At 42.6% G+C, this 25,905-nt stretch overlaps 1 protein-coding gene and 2 long non-coding RNA genes across 3 annotated transcripts in view; 1 reads left to right on the top strand and 2 right to left on the bottom strand.

Annotated features, from left to right (window-relative positions):
• Window positions 1-10,896: 10,896 nt before the first annotated feature.
• Window positions 10,897-25,905, bottom strand: part of LOC144756274 (carnitine O-acetyltransferase-like) — a 177,215-nt gene continuing 162,206 nt past the window's right edge. The window contains exon 14 of the mRNA XM_078645930.1: window positions 10,897-12,901. Coding sequence (XP_078502056.1) covers window positions 12,677-12,901 — 225 coding nt within the window. The 3' untranslated portion in view covers window positions 10,897-12,676. The remainder of the gene's footprint in view (window positions 12,902-25,905) is intronic.
• On the bottom strand, window positions 15,726-17,060 carry LOC144753971 (uncharacterized). The gene is made up of 3 exons (XR_013594619.1): window positions 16,970-17,060; window positions 16,685-16,790; window positions 15,726-15,855 (listed from the first exon to the last, which is right to left on the bottom strand). It is a non-coding gene; the product is annotated as an uncharacterized LOC144753971 (long non-coding RNA).
• On the top strand, window positions 22,892-24,226 carry LOC144753970 (uncharacterized). Its single transcript, XR_013594618.1, has 3 exons — window positions 22,892-22,982; window positions 23,162-23,267; window positions 24,097-24,226. It is a non-coding gene; the product is annotated as an uncharacterized LOC144753970 (long non-coding RNA).

Here is a 25,905-nt window from a genome sequence, read left to right as displayed (position 1 = left end):
TGTGTATCTACAGCCACACATGCCTCGAACATATTGTTCTATTTATTTTTTAGCCCCTCTTTTTACTTCCTTACATTACATAGCTAAGCCTAAAACCAGATTAGGAAAATAGAAAACAGGACACACACATAGAAGGCAAAGAAAGAGGCATGTTTGAGAGAGAGAAGAGGAATAGTCTGTGCCTTTAAGTTAACACAAAGCCAGGTCTGGTGTTTTTTTACTGCTAATTTAGTTTTATTAATAAGTTGTCCTAAATGTAAAGTGTACCACAGTATGGGACCCATGCTCACTGTGCCATAATACTCAAACAGTACCTTAGGAAAGAGGATTACAGGCCGAAACTGCTCTTAGATAGTTTGTTTTGCCTCAACACCCTTGCTTCCAATTTTACTTTCTCTACTTACTAATCTCCTGTCGAACTCAACATCTATTCCTTTTATTGCCTCCTCCTCTTTAGTCTGCATTCTCACTTTAATGTCCATGCTTATGGCCCAATTCTGATGTCTTCACTCCATTCCCGGTGGCAACTGGGATCGCTGCTTTCATGACAGCTGGTGTTGCTGCTGTGATTCCAGTTTGATTTTAGGTGTAGTCGCAGCTGGAGCCCCACTGTGGATACAGTTGTGGTAGCCCTGCTGCTGTGGTAGCAGTAATTGCTGCTGTTGGCCCATTCATGGTGGCAGCTGATGTTGTTTCTGTTTCTTGCTTCATTTACATTTGTGGGAAATGTTGAGGTCACTGTTGTGGTTCCTGGTTTGCTTGCAACCACTGCTGCAGCTGTGTTGTGGTCCCTGCTGAGGTTACCACTTTGACTGCTTCTGTAGTCCATAGTATTGTGGTAACTGGTGTTGCTGCTTGGCAGCTGTTGTGGCTGCTTTTGCTGCTGTAGGTGAAGCTATTGTGGATGTTGTTTCCGTGAAGCTTACAGCTATGATTGAGTCTGTGATCCATGCTGTTGTGGAAGCGGGGGTTGTTGTTGCAGTCCACCATGAATACAGATGTCACTGCTCTGGTAAATGCCATGGTGGCTGCTTTATTTCCTGATGTTCCTGCTGTCATCACAGATATGATCACATATCTGGTCACACATACCTTTTGTTGCTGCTATAGTATCTGTTGCTGCTGCTTTGGTGTGGATCTTTGTGGCAGCGGTTGATACAGTAGTGCCCTGTTGTAGTAGCAGCTCATTGCTACTGTGGTTCCTGCTGTTTTGGCAGATGATGTTGTTGTTCTTTCTACTGTGGTTCCTGCCTTGCTGGTGGTTATTGCTGCTGCTGTCCCTTGCATGGGACAGCTGTCGTTCCTGCCGTAGTGTATACCTACAGTAGTAGTAGTCCCTGCAATGGTGGCAGCAGAGTCACTTCTGTTATTGCGGTAGCAGCAGCAATCGCTGCTTTTAATTGAAGCCGTTGCTGGTGTAGTAGGTTCCCCTGTGATGAGAGATTTGGATACTGTGGTTATGCCTGCTGTGGAAGTGGTCTGCTACCATAGGGCGTGCCCAAGGTGGTCTTTGTGCGAGGGAAGCTCAATAGTGCCTCCTCTCCGTTTTACTTTTCACTGTCATATGAGCTCAGACCTAAAGAATAGATCAGTTCTTCACTTTACATTTAACAATCCCATGAAGCCCATGTCACCACCTGTCTCTCACAGTTTATCGAGAGCTCCAACTTCCTCGAGGTCAACCAAGCTGGCTTCAGACCCGGCCACTCTACGGAGACAGTGATCTTGGCCGTGCTGGATGCCCTGAGGGACGGTGTTGACAGGGGCACCCCCCAGGCCCTGGTATTGTTAGATCTGTCAGCCGCTTTCGACACGGTGGATCACAACATCCTTCTCCGCCGTGTCGAGCAGGCTGGCATCCAGGGCCTGGCTTTGGCCTGGGTCAGATCCTTCCTTACGGGCAGGTCTCAGACCCTAAGCCTGGGTGCTTTCAGGGCTCCTAGAGAGCATCTGCTCTGTGGGGTCCCCCAGGGTTCTTCTCTGTCTCCTCTTCTTTTCAATCTTTATCTTCGCCCCCTTCTTCTCTCTCTAAGGCTGTGGGACGTCACCGTGTTTAATTACGCGGACGACCTGCAGCTTATCTTTTCTCTTAATTCCCCCTCTGCTATTTCCAACTTTCAGTCAGCTATGTCCCATATTCTCCAGTGGATGGGCCATGACCAGCTAATGTTGAACCCCGGTAAGACGGAGCTCCTCCTTCCTGGTAGGAGCTCCACTTTCTGGGGGCCCCAATTCTGGCCGGTGGAATTGGGCCCTTCTCCCACCCCTGTGGCTTTGGTGAAGAGCTTAGGGGTCACTATTGACTCCGCCCTATCCCTAGGGCCGCAGGTGGCGACCGTGGTCTCGTCCTGCATCTACCAACTGCGCAGGATCAGGAAAGTGGCATATCTTTTGACACCTGATGCCCTCCTGCAGGTCATCATGGCCCTCGTCCTCTCCCGCCTGGATTTTTCCAACTCGATCTACCATGGTCTGCCTAAAACATCGGTGGGCAGACTACAGGTGGTCCAAAATCAGGCGGCGAGACTGGCCTTAGGGATCCCCAAGTGGCAATCTGCCAAGCCCCTTCTCGTCAAACTCCACTGGCTCCCTGTTGCTTCTAGGGCAGCCTTCAAGATCGGCTGCCTCACTTTCAAATCTTTGGCTGGTCTCTGTCCCACCTTTGTAAAATCTCTCATCCGACCCTATTGCCCGTCCCGCAATTTGAGATCTTCCCATCTTCACTTCCTGACTGTTCCCTCTTATAAGCTCTGCAGATCCGGGGGCCGGAGATTTGCATACCTGGCCCCCAAGCTCTGGAACTCTTTCCCCCTCTCCCTTAAAATTTCTAACTCTTTGACACTTTTTCGTAAATCTTTAAAAACTTGGCTTTTTCCCCAATCTGGTTAATTTCTCTGCCTCCTCTACTTCCAACCAGCGCCAGGAAACCCATGGTGTCAGTGCGCTCTATAAGCATCCCTTACGATACGATACGATACAATAGCATCAAATATTACATTAAAAAACATGCCTTATAAAACTAAAACATGAGTAATTGCTATGATTTTAACAGCTGAAAAGAAATGTCTTTAACACAGGAAGATGGGTAAGATGGGCATAAACTGAAATATATAAATGAGTAATATGCTGGACTCAACGCAAACGACACAGATGGATCATGGGTAATTGAACAGCAATTAGAAGAGTTCTTAGAAAAGCCTGGATGTTCTAGATGCTTTACAATTCACCAGGCTGTGACATGTGCCCAGCACAGAGGGTACTGTGCCAAGCTGACACCAGCAGCCGATGCAGTAACAGGAAACTGATGGAGATACTTTTCCAGGCTGATGCAGCGAAGGGAAGCCGGATACCTATATGATTCTGTGCCAGGTCGACACTGGTGGCCAAAGTAGTGAAGGAAAGGATAGCATACTTCATCTATGGTACCAGGCTGAGATCCGTAGCGGATGCAGTAAATGGAAGGATGATATTGATAAGGTGCCATGTCTGGCTGATGCACCTGAAAATCCAATGATGAAGAGAATTGATGGATAGAGATTTTGAGGAAGTATCTCCTTGAGGTCACTAATAAGAGGAGTAATGTGATAACAATGGGACAAGAGAAGATGTGGACTGAGCCACAGGGCACATTTTGGGGGGGGGGGTTTAGTCTACAATTTCTTTTTTTAAATCTAGTCCCTACATACAGCTCTAACCAGATAGTAAGCAACTGAGTGACTAATGTGTCATAATGCGACACGTTTCAGGCCCACTGCCACCGCTTGATGTGACTACTCCCTGTTGCTAATGTTGTAGAGACAAGAGTAGAAAATGAAAAGATTTTATACTTAATTAGGCTCGGACATATTAATGGTAAACAAAAGCATTCGCCACAATATTGCCTAGTAAATTACACTAGCCCATGACAAAATAATCTACTCCCTGTACATACAATTTCTGTACAATATTAACCTATGCTTAATAGCTGCACTTTTAATCTCTGTCTACTCTACCAGAAAGCCTATTACAGCAGATAAAAGTAGATTCTTCATCTTAGACTAGATACCAAAACAGTACCTGCCTCCCCTTGTGGTGGTTCTGTGGGGTAGACTCAGTCCAAAAAGTCTTGCCGGACCGAGCGAGCAAAACGCCCTTTTCTCCGGACCTGGCTGTGAAGGCAATAGCGCTTCTTAAACGTGTGCACTGATGTGCATTTTGCAGCTCGACAGATGTCAATGATGGGAAGTCCACATGCCAATGTAGAGGTAGTAGCCTTAGCCTTGGTAGAATGGGTTCCAGGACCAACATGCGTTGTGCAGTCGCAGCATGGCTTGAAACCAGTTGTTTTGGGTGGAGACATAGTCCCCTAGCACACTGGTAGAAACATTGTAGAAGTGGTCTGAAAATCGTCAAAGATGGGAGAGGAGTGTTGGATCTGTGTTGAATGGCATGGAAAGAAAAGCATACCTCACCACGTAGGGGTGGCACTTAAGTGTAACTCTACTTCGTCACTTCCGAAACACTAACAAACCAGAGCAGACCCATTGGCGTCAACTAGTTGTGTGCAGGAGCACTTCTGTAAACTGTTTCAAATCCATTTTGGCACCTGGAGAGTATTTCAAGGTGAGAAATCTGTTTTTAGAAGTATTGATCAGAAAAGTACAAATCTCAGATCTCTATAGAACTATCAAAGCAAAGTAAGGATAACCCAACTCATGTGCTAGAATACCATCCAAAGCGGCAATCATAGTATCAGAGAGCACAGTTCAGCTTCTTACTTCATAAGCTCAGGAATCCCTGTATGAGGCGACCGAAAGGAAACAGGAGTTCTAAACAAAGCTATGGCATTGCCATGTTTAAATGTAGAGAAAAAAAAATGAGTTCACACCATTAAGCAAGCCAACAGACATTTGTGATAATCTAAACAGAAGCATAATTTTGAAATAAAAAATAAAACAGGGTTGGCATAACACTTTTAAAGATATTTACTTGGCAGCGTTTATTAACATGTGGACAAATCAGCAAGCTTAGTTTGTACACACAAAATGTTTATGCTTTGAGCACTGAAGTGATGAAAGACAAAGCTCAACCATACACAATCATCATCCTTTCGGGAGATGTTCTGAAGTTTCTATATGGTTTAAATAAACTTTATGTTAAAACTGGCCCCTTGTTGGGAATCTGCTGGGGCATTATAGGAAGAGACACAGAAGGAGTGAAAACTGAAACATTGTTTGCATTCAAGAGTCATTGAGGTATAGGGGAGTATGGAGAAAGTCAAACTAAGTGGCTTTGAGTCGTAAATGGATCTTGCAAGAAGAACAAATCGAAAATGGCACCCTTTTGGGGAGATTAGCGGTCATCATTCACTGTAAATTAAAAAAAAAACAGTTTGGGGAAAATGGAGCAGGGTGAACATTTTTCAAATATTAGAATTATTATTTACATAGTCGTGCATAGTCGCAGATCACGTCCCTCAAGAAATTACTATCTTTAAAGAAAACGCGTTCTAATAACAAGCATTGGAATATCCATGCAATTCTCCAGGATTTGTGTCATACGGACATGCGGATTGAAATCTGAGAACTGCATAAAATTATGTTTCGGTCCTTAAATTATTGCTTGGTTCCAGATGTATTATGTTACTTACCCTGTAAGCATCTGTTCGTGGCATGGAGTGCTGCAGATTCACATACTCTGCATACTCCTGCCATCTAGAGTTGGGTTCGGAGTTCTGCAACTTGTTTTTCTTCGAAAAAGTCTTCCGAGTCACGAGGTAATGTGACTCCTCCTCTTGGTGATACTGCCATTAGGCATCAAAGAAAGAAGTATAAGTAAAGTGTCAGGATAAAGATGTCCATTCTAAGAGAATTGTGTAAAATATAACTGCAATGGCCACAAGCGTCTGGGGAGGAGGGATGGCGAATGTGACTCCACAGTACTACATGCCACAAACAGATGCTTACAGGGTGAGTAACATGAACCAATCAATCAGGAGTTTATAAAGCACGCTACTCAGGCGCTGGCGAGGGGGGGGGGTGCAGCTTCCGATCAGTCGAAGAGGCAGGTCTTGAGGCACTTCCTGAAGGTGTGCAGAGTGGGGGAGTGTCTGTTGTTGACTGGGAGCTCATTCCAAGTCTTTGCTGCGACGTAGGAGAAGGCTCTTCCAACTGCTCTGGTTCTGCGGATCCATGTGGTCTCTACCAGGGCGAGGTCGGCGGAGAGGAGGTTCCTTTTGGGTACGTGGAAGGAGACTTTCGTTGAGGTATTTGGGTCCGATGTTGTGGGGGGATTTGTAGGCGTGGGTGAGTAGCTTGAAGGTCACTCTTTTCGATGTGGAGCTAATGGAGGTATATATGATTTGTTCCACTGGCACAGCTTGTGTGCTTTTTCGGTTTGAAAGCTGTGGCGTGCTCCGGAGTGTGTATTCCGTCATACACTCTGAAAACTCGTAAATTGCGTACCCCTGCAATTTGGGTGCCGTCCCCCGGTCACTTGCCTTAATCCCTTTATATTAGGGTTTATTCTATTCATCCATATATTACAACATGCTGTTCATTGTTTTTGATTATGTAAATTTTTTTTTTCTTTCTTTGCTTTTTATTTATTTACTTTTTCATTTTTTCTTTACTTTTCTTGATATATATCCCCTTATTTTCAATTATTCCAATGCATTTCGGCTTATAACAAAGCCTTAATCAGGGAAATTATTTCTACAACACAAAAAATGCATTCATTTATATATACATTCATTTATACACGAGCCAATCAGTACGTATTATAAAACATTCTATGTGTTAAATCTAAATCGATGCATTAATCTCATCACCGCTTGCTGGTTCATAGCTAGTTTATCGTATGTAGTTACACTCCTCTATTACAGATCCTAGTTAGGTTGACTAGGTATACAATTGGCGTGATCACAAAATTAATGGCTACAATCCTCCCAGTGCCCTTATTTTGAAAAAAAGTTCTCCCCGTCTTACTTCAACTGTGTGTGTCAGCGTGTATTGGTCTTAAGTATGGTTGAAGTTAAAGAGGTTGTAAGTGAGACTTGGGGACATTGATGGTGAGCTCCAATTTGTGTAGCAGGTTTGTTATTTGTATGCGTTGCTGACACTTCAGATGGGTGTTGGCTTCGATTAACCAATCGTTCAAGTACAGCAATACATGAATTGGTAGTGTTTTCCTGCTATAACAAACTTCAGGTATATGCGATTAGCAGGATGAGTGGGTAAATGGAAGTAGGCGTCCTTTAGGTGCTAAGTAGCCATAAAGTTGTCCTACTGCAAAAATGGAATGACATCTTGTAGAGTGACCATGTGAACATTTTCTGATAGGATGTAGTAGTTGAGAGGTCTACGATCTAGAATTAGTCTTAGTGACCCGTCCCTCTTTGGTATTAGAAAGTACAGGGAATATACTCCTATGCCTTCTTGATGAGGGGGAACTGGTTCTATATCCCCTTTGAGAAGAAGGGCTTGGACTTCTTGTTTCAGAGGAGTTAAGTGACCTTGTGATAGTCTGTGATTGCGAGGTGAGATGTTGGGTGGTCTGTAATGAGCTCCCGACAGTAGCCATGTCGGATAAGGGCTAGTATCCATTGGTCTGTTGTGATGGTTTCCCAGACCGGGTGAAAATATTGCAGTCTTCCCCCAACAGATGTTAAATGATCGACTGTAAGGATAGGGAAGTCACTGTTTGGAGTTGGATGCTGCACCACATGTTGAAGCACCCCAACCTCTTCCTCCATTGTTATTGCCTCTAAAGGAGCTTTTGTAAAAACCTTTTGCGTAGGTGGATTACCCCTGATTTTGCTGGGAAGTGGAGGCATCTGTGGCAAAGGACTTGTATCTGCCTTTGTAGCCTTGACAGCGAAAGGAAAACCAAGTTGTAGCAATTGGAGTGCTCCCTTTGCCTTCGCAGTTTCAGTGTTCTTTTTCATTTTGTCTAAAGTGGAGTCCACTTGAGGGCCAAATAAATGCTCTGTATCAAAAGGCATCTGTTGAACTTCTGGTTTAAACCCCGAGCACGGCATGCCTTCTGAGTAATATAATGGGGTTGATGCCTCTAGCGGCTGTGTCTGCTGCATCTAAGACACATCTGATTGAATTATAATTAATGGGCTGACCTTCACTAATAATTTGTTGTACCCTTTTTGTGTTTCTCTTGGAGATACTGTGGTAATTCTCCTATTTCATCCCAGTGGGCCCTAGTGTAACGTGCGAGTAGGGGTTGGGAGCTAGCAATAGGCCAATGATTGGCTACTTTAGCTGCAAACCGCTTCCCAGCAGCATCAATACTTTTGTTCTCTTTCTCAGGAGGTGGGGTATCTCGACTTGCTTGAATATTTGCTTTGTTTACAAGCTGTGGTAGCTACACTGGAATATGGCAGGACCTGGCTATGTTTAAAAAGATGGTTAGAGGAGCCGCTTTACATTTTTTATCAGTCCGTGGGATTATAACTCGGGCACGTACAGGTTCTTTAAATAGGTCATCTGCCTGCTGTAACATGCCTGGAAGCATGGGAAGAAACCGTGTCCATATTGGTGGATGACAATGTGTCAAATAGGACGTCATGTTCTAAAGATTCTCTATGAAGTTGGACTCCATGATAAGTAGCAGCCCTGGCAATTACTTGTTGGTAAGCACAAGCATCTTCAGGTGGTCAAGGGAGAGCTGGGTAAAGATCTAGGTCGGTGGGAGTTATGGGGTCATTATCATAAACATCCCAAGGACCTTGTTTCCCCAATAGTTCTCCTAAACCCCCTGTTGGTGAACCTGCAGGTGTATGATCTAGAGTGCCTTGATGTGAAGATGGCGGTGGAGGAGGATGATGCGGAGGGCTTGTAGCTTAGTCTTTTGTCTTCTTTTAAGGAGGTACAGGAGTGTTCAAGTCCTCCTCAAATGTCAACTGCCTGGAGGCGGTGTGGCTATGATTTGCCCTGTGCCCTGTGCCCTTTTGAATAGGGATCTTTGTCTGTTTTATGTTCATTTTCTGAAGAATTGGCTCGACCTGAGACAAAGAAACCAAAGGCTTTAAGGGTTTCAATTCAGTCGGTATCAGAATCAAAGTTTTAGCTGATTTCTTTTCCGGCACCGAAAGAGATGGAGTCGGCTGTCGCGTTGGTTCTGCAGTCTTGGCAAAAACCGAATAATGTGCTCCGAAGAGGTTGATGGTGAAGCCAAAGGCTTGTTTTTAATAGCAGGTTTGTGTGCTGGGTCTGAAGGCGGGGCATCCAAAATCTCTTTTCTGCTCCGAACACAGCTCGAAGGCAGTGGCAGTCTGGCAACCTCTAGCAGTGGAAGGGGCGAGACTTTGGAACACTTTTCCGGTGGAGCAGGGTTTGGGGCAACAATACTCATGCGCTGCCCAAGAGCCAGCATGCATTTGAGTTCTCCTCTACATCAGAGCTGGAGATCTCCTCAATGGTGAATGCTGCATCATCCTCCTCCTCACTTTCTGGCTCTTCTTCGGCAAGCTCCTTTCTGCAGAGGTCAGGGGCGTTATACTCACTACAGCAAGAAATTTTCAGTTGACGCGTCCTTCGATCGCCAAGTGTCTTTTTGGATCTAATAGTCTTCCAGGCATCGCCATCTGCCTTACGGAGATCTGGTGAAAGGCAAAGGTTACATACCTAATGGAGGTCAGTGTGTGGATATTTGGCATGACATGGTGGGCAGAACTGAAAAGGGGTTCCTTCCATCAGAAACACATCTTCCACACTAACACTGCACACAGAAAGGTAGGCCTGAGAAGGGAGGTGCCCAGAGGGGCGATGGATGAATTTCCGAGCTGACAACGAGTATCAAGCTTCAACTGTTGGAAAAGCGCGATCGAGATTCACTATACCGTCAAAGACAGAATGATACCGAAGAATTGTATCGAACGGAGTTGAACACAAAGGAGACGCACACACTTTCAAACCAAACGGTGGAGAGAAAACAATCTAACAAAGGAGTTGATGCTCATACGCAGTAGTATCGAGAGGAGAAGTCACCTTAGACTTTTGAAGAAAAAATAGTTGAACAACTCGGAACCCAACACTCAATGGCAGTAGTATGCAGACCATTTGTATCCACAGCCACAATTGCCATAGAACATTTTGTTATTTTCAGCACATCATTCTTGCCAGAGATGCTTCCTTGCGTTATAGGTCTGTATCTGATTTTTCCTCTGCCTTTTTCCTGAGTTTTAGTAAGGCAAGACAGGACGGAAGTGATCACTTGCAGGAAATGCTTTGTTTTGTATTCAATTGTGAACTGATCTTCTTTATGTTAACTAACCTTTTCTGCCCGCAGTCATCCTGGTTCCAGAATCCCTGTGTTTAGCCACATATCCAGATAAATGTGTCAGTCGAGAGGTTCTCATACAAAATACCATGGCGACCTTTGCAGAGCCACTTGTGTGGTCGCAGACACTGAAGAGGACACTAGAGGTCTGAAAAGTACCCCTTAGAGCCCCACCCAACAGGTAGAACAAGTTTTCAGGAGAGGACCCGTAGCTCGTGTATGTGACGGCCTGCATGTTCACCCTGGACAAGGCCAGACAGTCACTACTATTAGCCACCAAACATCCTGGGAGTAGGAGAGAGTAGGTAGCTTCACTCTGATGACAAGGGGCACCGAATTCTTAACCATACTGTAAATAGCTGGAGCACCTCCAGAATAGTAGGATGATGGAGTTCAATGGAGAATAAGTACATAATATTCAGAAAAATTAAGTAGGGCGTGAAGTGATTGACCAAGTCATGCAGGAAACATTTGTCTCAAATCAGCCACTTTCTTTATTTTCCATCTGAGCTCTTTCACACTAGAACGCACTCAAACCCCTACACTGGTCACCAGTTCCACACATGCAAGTTCAGGCCTGCAAAGATTTCAGGAAGGAGGAAAAAACAGAATACCAAACCAATGATGTTACCATCTTGTTCTTTTAATTCATGTATTTCTTCTTCACACAAAACTCACAGTGCAGTCAATGCTTTAGAAAATGTGCAGCTATCCCAATACTTCAGCAGATCCTTTTTACCTATTTTAGCTCCCCTCTTCACACCCCGCCAGCACTATTAGCCATCGAAGATCACAAAGGCATTACAGCTAAAACTGGAGTTGGTTCCCAACATAAGCACAATTCTCCAATTCTCCTTTTCATGGAACAGCGACACGCGACTACTTTCTGTACTAAGCCAACATCATGTGTATGCTCTACCATGTCACCTCAATCCTCCAGTTGGATCGAAACTGGTCTACCTCCAAGCAAACCAAATCCTTTGACTTTTGCCAGCAGAAAGCAAAACGGTTCAATCCTGCCCTAAATGCAATATGATTCAACAGGATTGGCACAGCGGTTATGAAAAGTCCTTCACCCTTGTCTACTAACCAGGTGGTCAATTACTGAAGATTTTCTCTTATCATTTGGTATCAAAGTCAAGACACAGTCACTCTCCACATTTATCCCGGTTGCTCACATTATCCTTCTTTTGTACCCCCAATTGGTTAATGTTGAGTTTCAATGAGTCATACCTTGTTGCACCAATGAAATGGAAAGACATCCATTACTTCATGGGGGTGACCGAAGTCATCCACCATTTAGTTCCTGTTTTAGGAACTCCTCTGGCACGGTCCCAGGAGTGTAGAGTGAACTCCTGGTCTCCCATACATGCAGTTCAGGGTTCATATGTGTTCAGTTCTCTGCTTCCTCCCCTTACAACCATACCAATCTTCCTAAAATTTCCCAGAAGGCATCTTGGAAAGGATAAGAAAGTACAATATTGTTGACCCCCAAAACAGTGGTGGAGCGAACTCTGAAATGTACAGGGATATACAGAAATCACCTGTCCCAGTGGGAAGGAAGGGAATTGTCGAGTTAAGTGCTTAGCGTTGAACCTCTGCTATGATTAGTCGGTTATGACAGGGGTTGAAAAGGTTAAAAACCAAGCATTGTTGGCAACATTAAGATGTCAACAGCTTCCATAAATTGTGAGATGGAGGACACAGTAGGTGAGATGTAGCAATGACATGCCAATTGTGAGAGAAAGAGAGCTATACCTTTGTGTGACAGAGGAGTACAACAAGGGAAATAAAGCTTTACGGCATAAGAAAAGAGGACAAGCGTCTGTGATAGACAAGACCATAATAAGGGACAGGAGGTGTCCCTCTGATGTGGATCAGTAAGTTTTGAGTGTTAGGCTAGACATATCCCTGTCCGCATGGCATGGACTAGAGTGAGTAGCTGGGGATGGAGGAGGACAATCCAGCCTGCTGTGCACAAGAAGTTTTGATGCCGCAAGAGGAGCAATTACGTGTACCATCCCCACCTCTTTTTAATGTGAAAACAGGCTGTCCAGGTTCTCGCCAAGGACACAAAGCTTACCAAGAAACAGGCAAGGACATTTTTACATCTCTCCAGTCCACTACCTCAGTTTGAGAGATCTCACTTCTGCCTCTGATATCTGTAGCACGGACTCCTCCAGGTGTCTTTGAGAGTGGAACAATAGTAGTCAGTCTCTATATCAGCTCGTAAGAGAGAGACCCAATGCAGGTTAGAAGGCTTTTGATAGCGTCTTGTGTCTGGGCCAAAGGAAGTGCTTGGATTTCAGGTCCAACATCCTAGAGAGGACCATAAAGGTTCGATTAACGGAGACCGAGCCCAGTCAGTGCTGTAAGATGAGACACCCAGATAGGTAATCCTTGCTTAAGGAGTGGGTGTACTAGGACCATTTGGGGGTGGCAGAAGGTTCTTCATGTCATCGAGTGCTTTCTCCAAGCCCCGTGCCAGCTTTGCTGCATTGGTCTCATCGCAACAGTTGAAGGCAGAGACAGAAAAGTTGACATGTTCTGGGCGGGGGTTGTAGCACACAGCGTAGCCGTCAGGCACCAATGGCCCATAGCACATGACGCAGTCTGTTCTGGCAGCCACCTAGAGTGGAAAAAAATTAAAGAACGTGAGTGCAGCTGCAGATGTCAAGAGACGGAGTAGGTATTTCTACACAATTAGCCACGAAAATATCACAGCCTACACTGTGAGCACGTGACAGAACTGCATTATGTAAATCAGCAGTGCTCTGAATGATTAAATGCTTAGTCAGCATTCTGGTCTTGAAATTCCAACCAACATGTTTTTTCCTTACGTTCTACGTCTCTCTGTGCACAACCATCAAGCATTATATAAATGACATTCCAAACATAAATACCGGTCAGTTCCTGTGCATTTTAGAGAGAAAGGTAGTGTTCCTTGTCCAGGTTCTGAAAAAGCATCAGGATCAATCTCTGAATCAAACGTCCTAGCTACTAAACTCAACACATTAACCATGTGACAACCTAGTCAAGTAACCCAATGTGGTTGTGGTCTAGGGTTTCTCTTCAGAGGGCATGTGCTTGTTGATTGACAGATTTATAGGCCCTGTTGCCGCGTTGTCTTGGAGAGCCAGGGCACACTCAAAACTGTCAAAAGCAATCACCTCTGTGCCCATCGGTCATAGAATGATGCCAATTACCAGCCTCTCTACCAGATGGACCACTCATGACTCCCATCCATCCTCCCCAGGTGAGACCCAGGTATTCACCTCATTCATTACTCGACCTATTTTTCAAAATAAAATTTTTCAGCTAGCTGTTCATTAAATAGAAGTGCTTTGTCTATTCTCTTTTCAAGTAGATTTGTGTGTTCCTTTCCTTAAAAACATTAGACAATCACCATATAAGGTCTGCGATGAAAAACAGAACACAGATGTGATTGATTTTTTTATTATCTTCAAATGTTATGCTTAATAGAGACCTGTTTTCAACTGGACTGTCTATCCATCATCAACAGTGAAGTAATCAAATGTTTCTTAGGAGATCAAGTAGGCCTCTATAAAGAGAATGTTATTTTATAAGGTGACCTCAATTTGTTGTTCGAATCACCTAGATTTTCTGCACGGAATCATAAGGATGACATTGCAGTTTTCAGATTAAAACAGCTCAGCGCTAAACCTCTACATCTAGGGCCTCATGTAGGTAAATGGTATTTACCGATTCGTAAATACCGAATTTTACCGATTTGGGATTTACAAATCGGTAAATGCTATGTAGGTAAATATTCGGTAAAAATTACCGAATCGTTAAGATTCGGTAATTACCGAATCGGTAAATACCGATTCGGTAAAATTTCCGAATTGTCAAGGGGGACAGGGTGTCACTTTGACACCCTGTTGCACCCCTGATTCTGGCTTGGGTGCCATGTGGCATACATACATGCCCTAAGGGCATGTATGTGTGTCACATGGAACAGGTGTACATGATGTGCATGTATACAGGAATTAGTTATTTACCACCAAATAGTATTTTATGGTAAATAACGAGTACTTAAGGGCCCGTGGCACTGCTTTCAGTGCCACCTACATCTAGATTTACCGATTCGGTAAATTTAACGAATCGGTTAATTTAACAAATCGGTAAATTTAACGATTCTGTAAATTTTAGGCCCCCTACATATCAAAATGTTACCGACCGGTATTTGGTTACCTACATCGGGCCCCTAGTGATTTGCTGTCTAAAATAGACCCTGTTCCTTTTTTCTGGGCTGACCTTTACATGCCCATTTTTATTAATTAACAGCTACATGTCGATTCAGTTACACAACCAATGATCACTTGCACAAGAACAGGAATTGGAGGCAGCTGAACTTCGCAGCTCTCACAACATGCCTCGCGCAGTTCATCCAAAAGGCCAGAATTGCTAGGAAAAATTAATTTAAAACCTTTAAGTTGATTTGGCTTGCCCCAGTTCTGCAACAATCAGGGGTCTCCATCCTTTCCTGTAGGGAAAGCTACTTCTGCTCAAAGACCTCCCGAGCTACTAGGGCACTGTAAAATAGTGACCAAATATGCTAATAGTATACTATGTGCACCCTAAGCAGGATTATCAGTAGTGGCCACCCACGTATATCAGCAAGGCTGCCAGCAGATATGCCAGGGAAAAGCTTCTCAATATTAAATGCCTATGAAATAATAGCCAAAGCATCACAGACCCTCTGGCACAAAGAACATAACCACAGCAATAGGTCTCCCAAAATTATCATGCAACTATCATGTGCTTTGGAATTGCAACTTTGTGTCCTCATCAACATATCAGTTTCTAAAAATACACATTTTTATATCACATATTACTTTCCGTGTTGGACACAGAATCTCAACGGTCGATAAATCAAAATCTTATTGTTAGTTTTCATATTTAGGAAACACACAGTCTCCAAACATAAGCTTATCATTTTCAATGAGTACTCATGTGTACAATTACCTTGCATGGACAGATTCTGCTTCAATTGCCCAGTTATAACAATCATAGGCAATGGATGTTCACTATAACACCAACAATGCCTGTTATATGTTAATGAGGCTCACTATTATACCAGGGCAACCACCATGCCAAGGGTGGACACCATAATGGAGAATGAGGAATGCTTACATCCAGTATCATTAAAATAAATGTTATAAACAGCTTGAATAAAATAAAAGATATTAATAAGCAGAATACTTGATCATGTATATGATTTTATTCTTCGTTGCATATTCAGATTTTTGCATTGTTCTTAAAAAGCCAGCCAACGTGTTTCACCATATAAAAAACCACAATGCCCCTGCACTTGTACAAAAGTATATATAAGGTGTGTGGTAACGACACTGTCAATTAGCTCAATATGAGGGAAAATGGTTTAGAACAACATCCAACTCCTTCAAGTAGATCAATTGTCAGTAAACGTTTTTCAGACAAAATAGGGAAGGAAAATCAGGATGTAATCCGTTGTTGATGCAAAAGAGTTTTCGTTTATTGTTCCTTTAAGTAGGCCAACACGTGTTTCATCGCAGGGAAACAGACTGCGAATCTTCAGGGCTGGATTAAAACATAGAGAGTGCATTTGCGATCATGTTTACGTTTGCGAGTGTATTCAGATGTGACTTGGTAGTGTCACCAAAAGTGACAGGAAGACATGCCAACTTGTGAATAAAGGTGACTTGGTGTTCACAAGTGTGGAGACATTTTACTTTTTGTGAGTAGTGAGAAAAACATTTTTTTGTGCGAATCTGTGACTTTCTTGGTATTGTTATTATTAGTGACGCGTTGTAGACGGTAGAACATTTTGTGGCCGTTGAAAAATAAGGTGCTATAAGTGAAAAGGTTGTGTCACAACGTGAGGTGTTCAGCAAGGAAAGAGTACGACATCCCGAGTGACTGTTGAGGTGAGTTTATAGACATTTCATCAGAATCCATATGCTTACTGTACTATGACGCTTAAATGGTGGAAAAGTTACATATTCTCAGGTACGCTTTTCTTTTTAGTACATCATAAATCTCATCTAATACGTGTGGGAACGCTAGGTAGTTATTTAGTTTGAAAATGGCTCTAGGTTCTTGGAAATAAGCTATGTGCTGAATGCGATTTCATGCTGTATTATGTTTGTCCATTATTTGAGCGGTAATGTTACAGCCTGTCTACTATCCAGACGAGTGTCGTCTGAAATTGGAATCAGCAAAAGACTGAAGAAATCACAATAGAAAAAAGTTAAAAAGCAAGATATTCTTTTAGAGTAGTCTCTATTTGCGGCGTTCAGTCAGGAGTTAAACACCTAAGAAGTCGAAAAAGATCGAAAAATTGCAAAATTGCAACGCATGCTCGAGTGGAAGTATTAGTTAAGTGGGAAAAGAATAGAGGAGCACTCACCCTAATAGGTGAGGTGCAAGGGCCACCTCGGATACGTGTATTCGAAAGATCCTGTAAGCCGGAGTTTCACTGGTTGAGTGAAGTCGCACTCCGAGACCGGATAAGTCTGTTGGAAGTACAGTCAAGGTTATCTACGTTACCAACGATTTACCCGGATGTTATTACATGGTTCGGTCTATATACATTGTGATAGAAAGGGGTTTCAACCTACGCGCGCACAAAAACGCGCGCAAAAAAAGAACAAGAGAGTGGAGGGGGTGGGGGGAAAAAGAGAAATGGACCTACCTCTTAAATAAAGCACAGAGTATAAACCGGGAGGAGAGGATTGACAGGTGACTTCAAATACGTGACACTGTCAACCAACAGGAAAGGCGGGTACACCTACATGTGTCCGTCACAGGAGGGATAAAAAAAGAGCAAAAACGTATTATTCCTGCTAAACCATCGTCTTTGGTAGTATGGGCACAACAATTTTGGTTCGCGGACGTCAGGGAGAGGTTGCTTACCTTGTCGTAGCAGTTCTCCCTCTTGAGTTTCCCGGCGCCGTTTTCCGAAGACGGTCACATGACAGGAAACCCGGCACGAAGATATACCGGCCGGCGGTTTCCTGTTGGTTTAACTACTAGACCGTCAACCCTATGTGCTTGCATTCTCTAGTGGTGGCTGTAGTGAAGAAATACTACCCGACCACAGTGATGCCTATGGGGTTAGGCGTACCCGTATCTGTGTAGCGGGTATTATCATAGTTTTAAGAGTATTAATTCTCTGAAATTGTGTGAGCCTTATGCCTAAAATTTCATAATGCTAGAGAGATGGGAAATCTTTGAATTGGCAATTGATTCTCTGGCAATTGTTAAACCGAGACGGTTAATTAATTTGGGAGCATGCGTGCAGAAAAAATACTAGATTGTGGTGTCAGAAAATTATCCCACAATCATTCATTATTGTTCCATTAGTTACTCTATATAAGAAATCATCCGTATCTGTTTAAGGAGGGAGGAAACTTGTTATTCAGGTATTTCACATACAGTAGAATACTGTATGCCTCAGGAGGTTAATATTCAGGTTATGAGCACAATATTTAGTTTATCTCTTCTGTGTGTGTATCCGTTGTTAGTTTAGGGAGAGTGGGAAGTCCTACCCCTCGATGGGGTTTGGTTTGATATAGTGGCTCCTATTAGTAACTGTGGTATAACTTGTACCTGTTGTATCACAAATCACAAGATAAACATTTCACATTTCTTTTATCAAAATACAATAATAGTCATAAATTACTTTTTTTGTTACTTTTTTTGCTTTTTTTGACACGTTACTCGTGGAGTCCTTATGCCGACACATTTCCAACAATATCTAATTATTCACATTTCTTTGTATAAGCGAAAGCATGTTTTCAAAGAAAAAGAAAAAGGAGTAAAAAGTATGTGAGAAATTAGAAGAAAAAAATATAAGAGAAATTAGAAGAAAATAGTACCAACTTGAAGAAATTATTTTTCACGAGAAAATAGTTGTTAGTTTTACATGAGGAGAAATTAACGAACAAGCCGCTGAGTCACAGGGTTAAGTAAATAGTATGTATATACTGCATATACAATCACGGCAGGCTGAGATTTCATAATCTATTTTGTTTCAAGGATTATTATTGTTGTTTAGTTCAGGTGATGTGAATGGTTGTGGCTACGGCATCTCCTTTTTAGATCCATTGGGATTGTTAGTTTCCTAGGAAAAATTGCATCTCTGGATCGTAATTTAGTCCGTGTTCAATGCTTCCACACTCAAACAATATATGCGACTTAAACAGATACCCAGAGGCTTACGCTCCCAGATTTTTCCAACCTACGATAATTTAGATGCTGATCTTCTAAAGAAATGGGAAGACTCTGTAACCAATAATTCATTTGTTCTCATGGAAATCCTAATAGAGAGCGCGGATCGTAAATCAGTCAAACTACTAGAAGAGATAGCAACCCTGGAAAAAGAAATAAAAGACCTGAACTTACCAGAAGCTACTATAAAGAACTATACGATCCTAGATGAATTTCTAGCCAAACATCAAGATGAAATAAAAGAAAGGAAAGCCAGACAAATAAAGAGGGATGATGAGGACTACCGCAATGGTAGAATTTTCACCTATGATCGCAAATACGATGCGATGATTAGATCTACGAATACCACAAGATCGAGTGACAACAGATCTGCCCCCAGCTCAGTCTCGTCCAGCAACACTTCCCTGAACAGCGCAGGCACCAGCGAACCTGGCTCAGAGGCAGGAGACAACTTAGACACAAACAGTACTCCTTTTTTAGTAGAAATGGAGCGGATCCGGAAAGGATTCAGGGCACTGCCACAAAGGAGACCACAAAATCCAAGACCCACAGAGGCAGCAGGGGTGGCCAACGAAGATTACCGAAAAAAACTAAGATCAGGAACGACAAGGAAGTAAGCAACGAAGATAAGGAGGTACAAGTAATAAACCTCTCCTCATTTCCCCTAACCACAGACATGACCAACCTTCTTTCCAAAGGCCTAAACTTCAACCCATACTCGACAGGCGATATCTGTCAAATCAAAATAGATCTGTTCAAATTTGTTCGGAACCTGAAACTCAAAAAACATTTCTCAGGCAAAACAACCACTGAAAAAAATGCAAGAAACATTCCAGATGTGTTGGCTAATGACGAGCTTTCAATAAAAGATGTTCAAGCAATTCATCTTCTATTATCCATTACTGAACGGGAAGATAGTCCCATGGAAATGGGACAACTTCTCGAGGAAATGAACATTGAGACTAACTTGGATGTAGTAAGTGGTTTAAAAAACAAATCCACCTGGACACCGACCTTACCGGGTGGCAATAGCATCGACACCTTTCATAAACTTGTTCTAGAAGATCTAAACAAAATCAACACAAAAAAAGACAAGGAAACTTTCACTTTCAAAGATAATTTGACCAAAGGAGAGCGTCTTGCCCTCACCACACTTACAAAAACTCCCACCATCATCATACGGGAAGCTGACAAGGGAGGCAATATTGTGGTCATGAACGCAGACGACTATAACAACGAAATACTAACTCAGCTAGCAGACCGGTCCTGTTACGAACCCATCACGAACAACCCCATGGGCACTCTGACTATCACCATCAATGACTATCTAAGAACTTGTAAAGAGAAGGGTCTCTTGAATGACGACGAGTACCTGTACCTCAAAGTACTCAAACCCACATACCCGTGGCTCTACACTCTACCCAAAATCCACAAGGATCTACCTTTTCCTCCTGGAAGGCCGATTGTCTCGGGTATTGGAGGTCCCACGGAGAGACTTGCTGAGTACGTGGACATGTTTCTTAACCCACTGGTGAAGAACCTGCCCTCCTTTATACAGGACTCAAAACACATACTTAGTGTACTGAGCGACCTAGAATGGCAACCCAACACTATATTGGTCACCATGGATGTAGTCGCACTCTATACCAGCATCAATCCAACTTTGGGGATGAAAGCAATCACCCATATTCTATCCAAACGACCGGCGTCTCTTTGGGCGCACACAGAAATGCTGATCTCCATGATGAATCTCATCCTAAATAACAACTTTTTCATCTTTCACAAGAAATGGTACCAGCAGAAACGCGGAGTGGCCATGGGTTCAAAATTTTCCCCATCCTTTGCTAATCTGTTCATGGGTGCCTTTGAGGATGACCAGATTTGGGGCCCGAAAGGCACAATATACACGGATTCAATCTTGTTTTGGGGTCGCTACATAGACGACTGTATTCTACTATGGACAGGAACAGATGAACTTCTGAACGACTTTTTTGAACATCTCAATCGCAACAACTGGGAAATCAAGTTCACAATGAAATCAAGTAAAACAAACATAGAGTTCTTGGACCTTGAGTTCTACGTAGAGGAAAACAAACTGCACAGAAAATTATACAGAAAACCTACGGCTTGTAACGCTATTCTAAGAGCAGATAGTTTTCATCCACACCACCAAATCAAATCAAATCCCTTTGGAGAATACCTTCGTGCCAAGAGAAACTGCAGTGACAATAAGAATCTTGAGACAACCATACAAGATATGGAAGGCAGATTTGAAAAAAGAGGATACCCCAAAAGCATCCTCACTCAGGCCAAGACAAAACTCCACAAAATCAAGAGACCAGATACGCTAAAACCAAAAACTCAACCATTAGCGAAAGACTCTACAGTGAGATTGATCACCGAATTTAACGCAATGCATCATTCACTTAGACAGAGCATGAAAAAACATTGGGGTCTGCTTAAAGAGGATTCAACCTTGAAAGCCATAATACCAACAACCCCACAAATCACCTTTCGAAAAGGGAGAACACTTAGAAACAGACTGAGTCCAACCGTCCCACAGAGCGACCTGAGACCCACCTGGCTAACCCAACGCAGCAATGGGTTCTTTAAATGCGGCCTGTGTACAATGTGCAAATGGGCCAAACATAAAACTAAACAGTTCTATGGACCAGACAAAGAGAGCTACGAAATAAGAGTCAATATCAATTGTGTCACCAAATACGTGGTATACATCATTGAATGCCGATGTGGAAAATTGTACGTAGGAAGCACCATAAGGGCACTAAAAGAGAGAATAGCAGAACACATGAGGGCCATTCAAAAACAGGACCCCAGATATCCGGTGGCTCTGCATGTGGCCACGTGTCAGGCTGATACAGAAGATTTCTCAGTCTCCTTCTATGGAATTGAAACTGTGCCTGCACACATAAGAGGAGGCAACAGAGAACTGACACTAAGACGCAAAGAAGCCACATGGATAATGCGTCTACGAAGCATTGAACACGGACTAAATTACGATCCAGAGATGCAATTTTTCCTAGGAAACTAACAATCCCAATGGATCTAAAAAGGAGATGCCGTAGCCACAACCATTCACATCACCTGAACTAAACAACAATAATAATCCTTGAAACAAAATAGATTATGAAATCTCAGCCTGCCGTGATTGTATATGCAGTATATACATACTATTTACTTAACCCTGTGACTCAGCGGCTTGTTCGTTAATTTCTCCTCATGTAAAACTAACAACTATTTTCTCGTGAAAAATAATTTCTTCAAGTTGGTACTATTTTCTTCTAATTTCTCTTATATTTTTTTCTTCTAATTTCTCACATACTTTTTACTCCTTTTTCTTTTTCTTTGAAAACATGCTTTCGCTTATACAAAGAAATGTGAATAATTAGATATTGTTGGAAATGTGTCGGCATAAGGACTCCACGAGTAACGTGTCAAAAAAAGCAAAAAAAGTAACAAAAAAAGTAATTTATGACTATTATTGTATTTTGATAAAAGAAATGTGAAATGTTTATCTTGTGATTTGTGATACAACAGGTACAAGTTATACCACAGTTACTAATAGGAGCCACTATATCAAACCAAACCCCATCGAGGGGTAGGACTTCCCCCTCTCCCTAAACTAACAACGGATACACACACAGAAGAGATAAACTAAATATTGTGCTCATAACCTGAATATTAACCTCCTGAGGCATACAGTATTCTACTGTATGTGAAATACCTGAATAACAAGTTTCCTCCCTCCTTAAACAGATACGGATGATTTCTTATATAGAGTAACTAATGGAACAATAATGAATGATTGTGGGATAATTTTCTGACACCACAATCTAGTATTTTTTCTGCACGCATGCTCCCAAATTAATTAACCGTCTCGGTTTAACAATTGCCAGAGAATCAATTGCCAATTCAAAGATTTCCCATCTCTCTAGCATTATGAAATTTTAGGCATAAGGCTCACACAATTTCAGAGAATTAATACTCTTAAAACTATGATAATACCCGCTACACAGATACGGGTACGCCTAACCCCATAGGCATCACTGTGGTCGGGTAGTATTTCTTCACTACAGCCACCACTAGAGAATGCAAGCACATAGGGTTGACGGTCTAGTAGTTATCCCAACAGGAAACCGCCGGCCGGTATATCTTCGTGCCGGGTTTCCTGTCATGTGACCGTCTTCGGAAAACGGCGCCGGGAAACTCAAGAGGGAGAACTGCTACGACAAGGTAAGCAACCTCTCCCTGACGTCCGCGAACCAAAATTGTTGTGCCCATACTACCAAAGACGATGGTTTAGCAGGAATAATACGTTTTTGCTCTTTTTTTATCCCTCCTGTGACGGACACATGTAGGTGTACCCGCCTTTCCTGTTGGTTGACAGTGTCACGTATTTGAAGTCACCTGTCAATCCTCTCCTCCCGGTTTATACTCTGTGCTTTATTTAAGAGGTAGGTCCATTTCTCTTTTTCCCCCCACCCCCTCCACTCTCTTGTTCTTTTTTTGCGCGCGTTTTTGTGCGCGCGTAGGTTGAAACCCCTTTCTATCACAATGTATATAGACCGAACCATGTAATAACATCCGGGTAAATCGTTGGTAACGTAGATAACCTTGACTGTACTTCCAACAGACTTATCCGGTCTCGGAGTGCGACTTCACTCAACCAGTGAAACTCCGGCTTACAGGATCTTTCGAATACACGTATCCGAGGTGGCCCTTGCACCTCACCTATTAGGGTGAGTGCTCCTCTATTCTTTTCCCACTTAACTAATACTTCCACTCGAGCATGCGTTGCAATTTTGCAATTTTTCGATCTTTTTCGACTTCTTAGGTGTTTAACTCCTGACTGAACGCCGCAAATAGAGACTACTCTAAAAGAATATCTTGCTTTTTAACTTTTTTCTATTGTGATTTCTTCAGTCTTTTGCTGATTCCAATTTCAGACGACACTCGTCTGGATAGTAGACAGGCTGTAACATTACCGCTCAAATAATGGACAAACATAATACAGCATGAAATCGCATTCAGCACATAGCTTATTTCCAAGAACCTAGAGCCATTTTCAAACTAAATAACTACCTAGCGTTCCCACACGTATTAGATGAGATTTATGATGTACTAAAAAGAAAAGCGTACCTGAGAATATGTAACTTTTCCACCATTTAAGCGCCATAGTACAGTAAGCATATGGATTCTGATGAAATGTCTATAAACTCACCTCAACAGTCACTCGGGATGTCGTACTCTTTCCTTGCTGAACACCTCACGTTGTGACACAACCTTTTCACTTATAGCACCTTATTTTTCAACGGCCACAAAATGTTCTACCGTCTACAACGCGTCACTAATAATAACAATACCAAGAAAGTCACAGATTCGCACAAAAAAATGTTTTTCTCACTACTCACAAAAAGTAAAATGTCTCCACACTTGTGAACACCAAGTCACCTTTATTCACAAGTTGGCATGTCTTCCTGTCACTTTTGGTGACACTACCAAGTCACATCTGAATACACTCGCAAACGTAAACATGATCGCAAATGCACTCTCTATGTTTTAATCCAGCCCTGAAGATTCGCAGTCTGTTTCCCTGCGATGAAACACGTGTTGGCCTACTTAAAGGAACAATAAACGAAAACTCTTTTGCATCAACAACGGATTACATCCTGATTTTCCTTCCCTATTTTGTCTGAAAAACGTTTACTGACAATTGATCTACTTGAAGGAGTTGGATGTTGTTCTAAACCATTTTCCCTCATATTGAGCTAATTGACAGTGTCGTTACCACACACCTTATATATACTTTTGTACAAGTGCAGGGGCATTGTGGTTTTTTCTTGCTCTAGTATGTACCAAGCTTGGTCCATCTTCGAACGGTTGTGAGGTTTTACCGTTCGCCCCATTGCCTGTACCAATTATTGTATACCTTTGTTTTAAGCTTTAACTTTACGGACACTCTGGTTGTGCGCCTTGTAATTCTGGAATACCTAAAAAAAAACCTCAGTCGACAGTGTGTTTCACCATATAACTTCCTCGCAAGCCAGGGGCTTTTTCAAGACTCCTAGATTTTGGTAGCCAAGTAGTATGATGTGCTCAAGGGGTAGTTGTTCTGGCACTCTTCTTTCAAGGCCCATTGTTCACACACATGGTGCGACTGATCGATCCTGTAAAATAGCCAGTCTTGTTGTGACTTAGCTAGACTGAGAGTGGAGGCAGATGGCAGACCCATAGGCAGTGTGTGTGCTTGTTGTGATGAGGCCCTGCCACTGGTTTGAACGACATTCACTCCAAGGGTCTTGAGATGAGTAGCCTGCTTTTCTAAAATGAGCTACTGGGCTTGGTTTCACCTCTAAGAGCTACTGCGAGGGTAATGGTGAGCTACCAGGCGCAACAATGCTACTCATTAGAGACCCCTGCTCTAAATTGTATGTTACTCCTATAAAAAAGGAAACAAATGGAGCAAGACCCAACAACAAGGGTAAGTTCTCTCCACAAGTATCAAAAATGAAGTCCAACTCCTTAGCTAGAAAGGATATGGAGAATGGCTATGCTTCAGAGCAAAAAAGATAATTTGGCGATGATAGCTCCGTACAAAGGCAATTTTAAGATCTCAAAATATCTTCATTTTTTAAAAAGGATGAGCTAAGGCACCAAACGCTCTAAAGAATAGGTTAGTGGCATAGCTGATCTAGCGTCTCCTTCTGCCAGACAATCTGCATTTTCTTCTTCAATACCCAAGCTACGATCACATGTCAAAGTTGAAAATATAGCTCATCCTAGTGAGAGGTTCATGAAGACTGATCTTTTCACAGGTACGGAGTTTAGACAGGCTTCTGAATGAGTTGTTCTGCTACCTATCTCGAACAATAGATTATCTGCGACGCCTGTCCTACTGCAGTTATTCTTTTCGGATGAGCAGATCACTAGATTTAATTGGACCACAAGAGTTTTCCAAGCATGAATGCTTTGGAAATGGACTGTGGTAAAGTCTTTTTTAAAGAAACTCCTTTAGTGTTGAGAATTAAAACAATGTTCTTCCAATTTCACTTCACCCCTTTTAAGTGAAAGCACTGGAGAAACGTGTCTTTTCGAGGAAGTAGAGGTCTGATTAGAATAATGGTCTATTTAACTTTTATGAAATAAGGGATCAGACATTGTAGGAGCACTGATTTGGTGGTCTTGTCTGGGATTGAAGACCTGTAGTTGCAGTACATGATTAAGTATCACTTTCTAGTTGGGGCTGAGTTTTTATGTATGCTGATGACACCCAGCCGGTCTTTTGACGCCCACAAGCTAAAAAGCATAAAATCATCTTTATCAACATATTTCCTTTCATTAAGGATTCTACAGGGCAGGCAGAGGCAGCATTATCCA

Source organism: Lissotriton helveticus, chromosome 5_1 (genome assembly GCF_964261635.1).
Source record: "Lissotriton helveticus chromosome 5_1, aLisHel1.1, whole genome shotgun sequence".
In the NCBI taxonomy this organism is placed as follows: domain Eukaryota; kingdom Metazoa; phylum Chordata; class Amphibia; order Caudata; family Salamandridae; genus Lissotriton; species Lissotriton helveticus.
The sequence above is the reverse complement of the archived record's forward strand: the minus strand, read 5'-3'. Positions and strand labels throughout refer to the sequence as shown.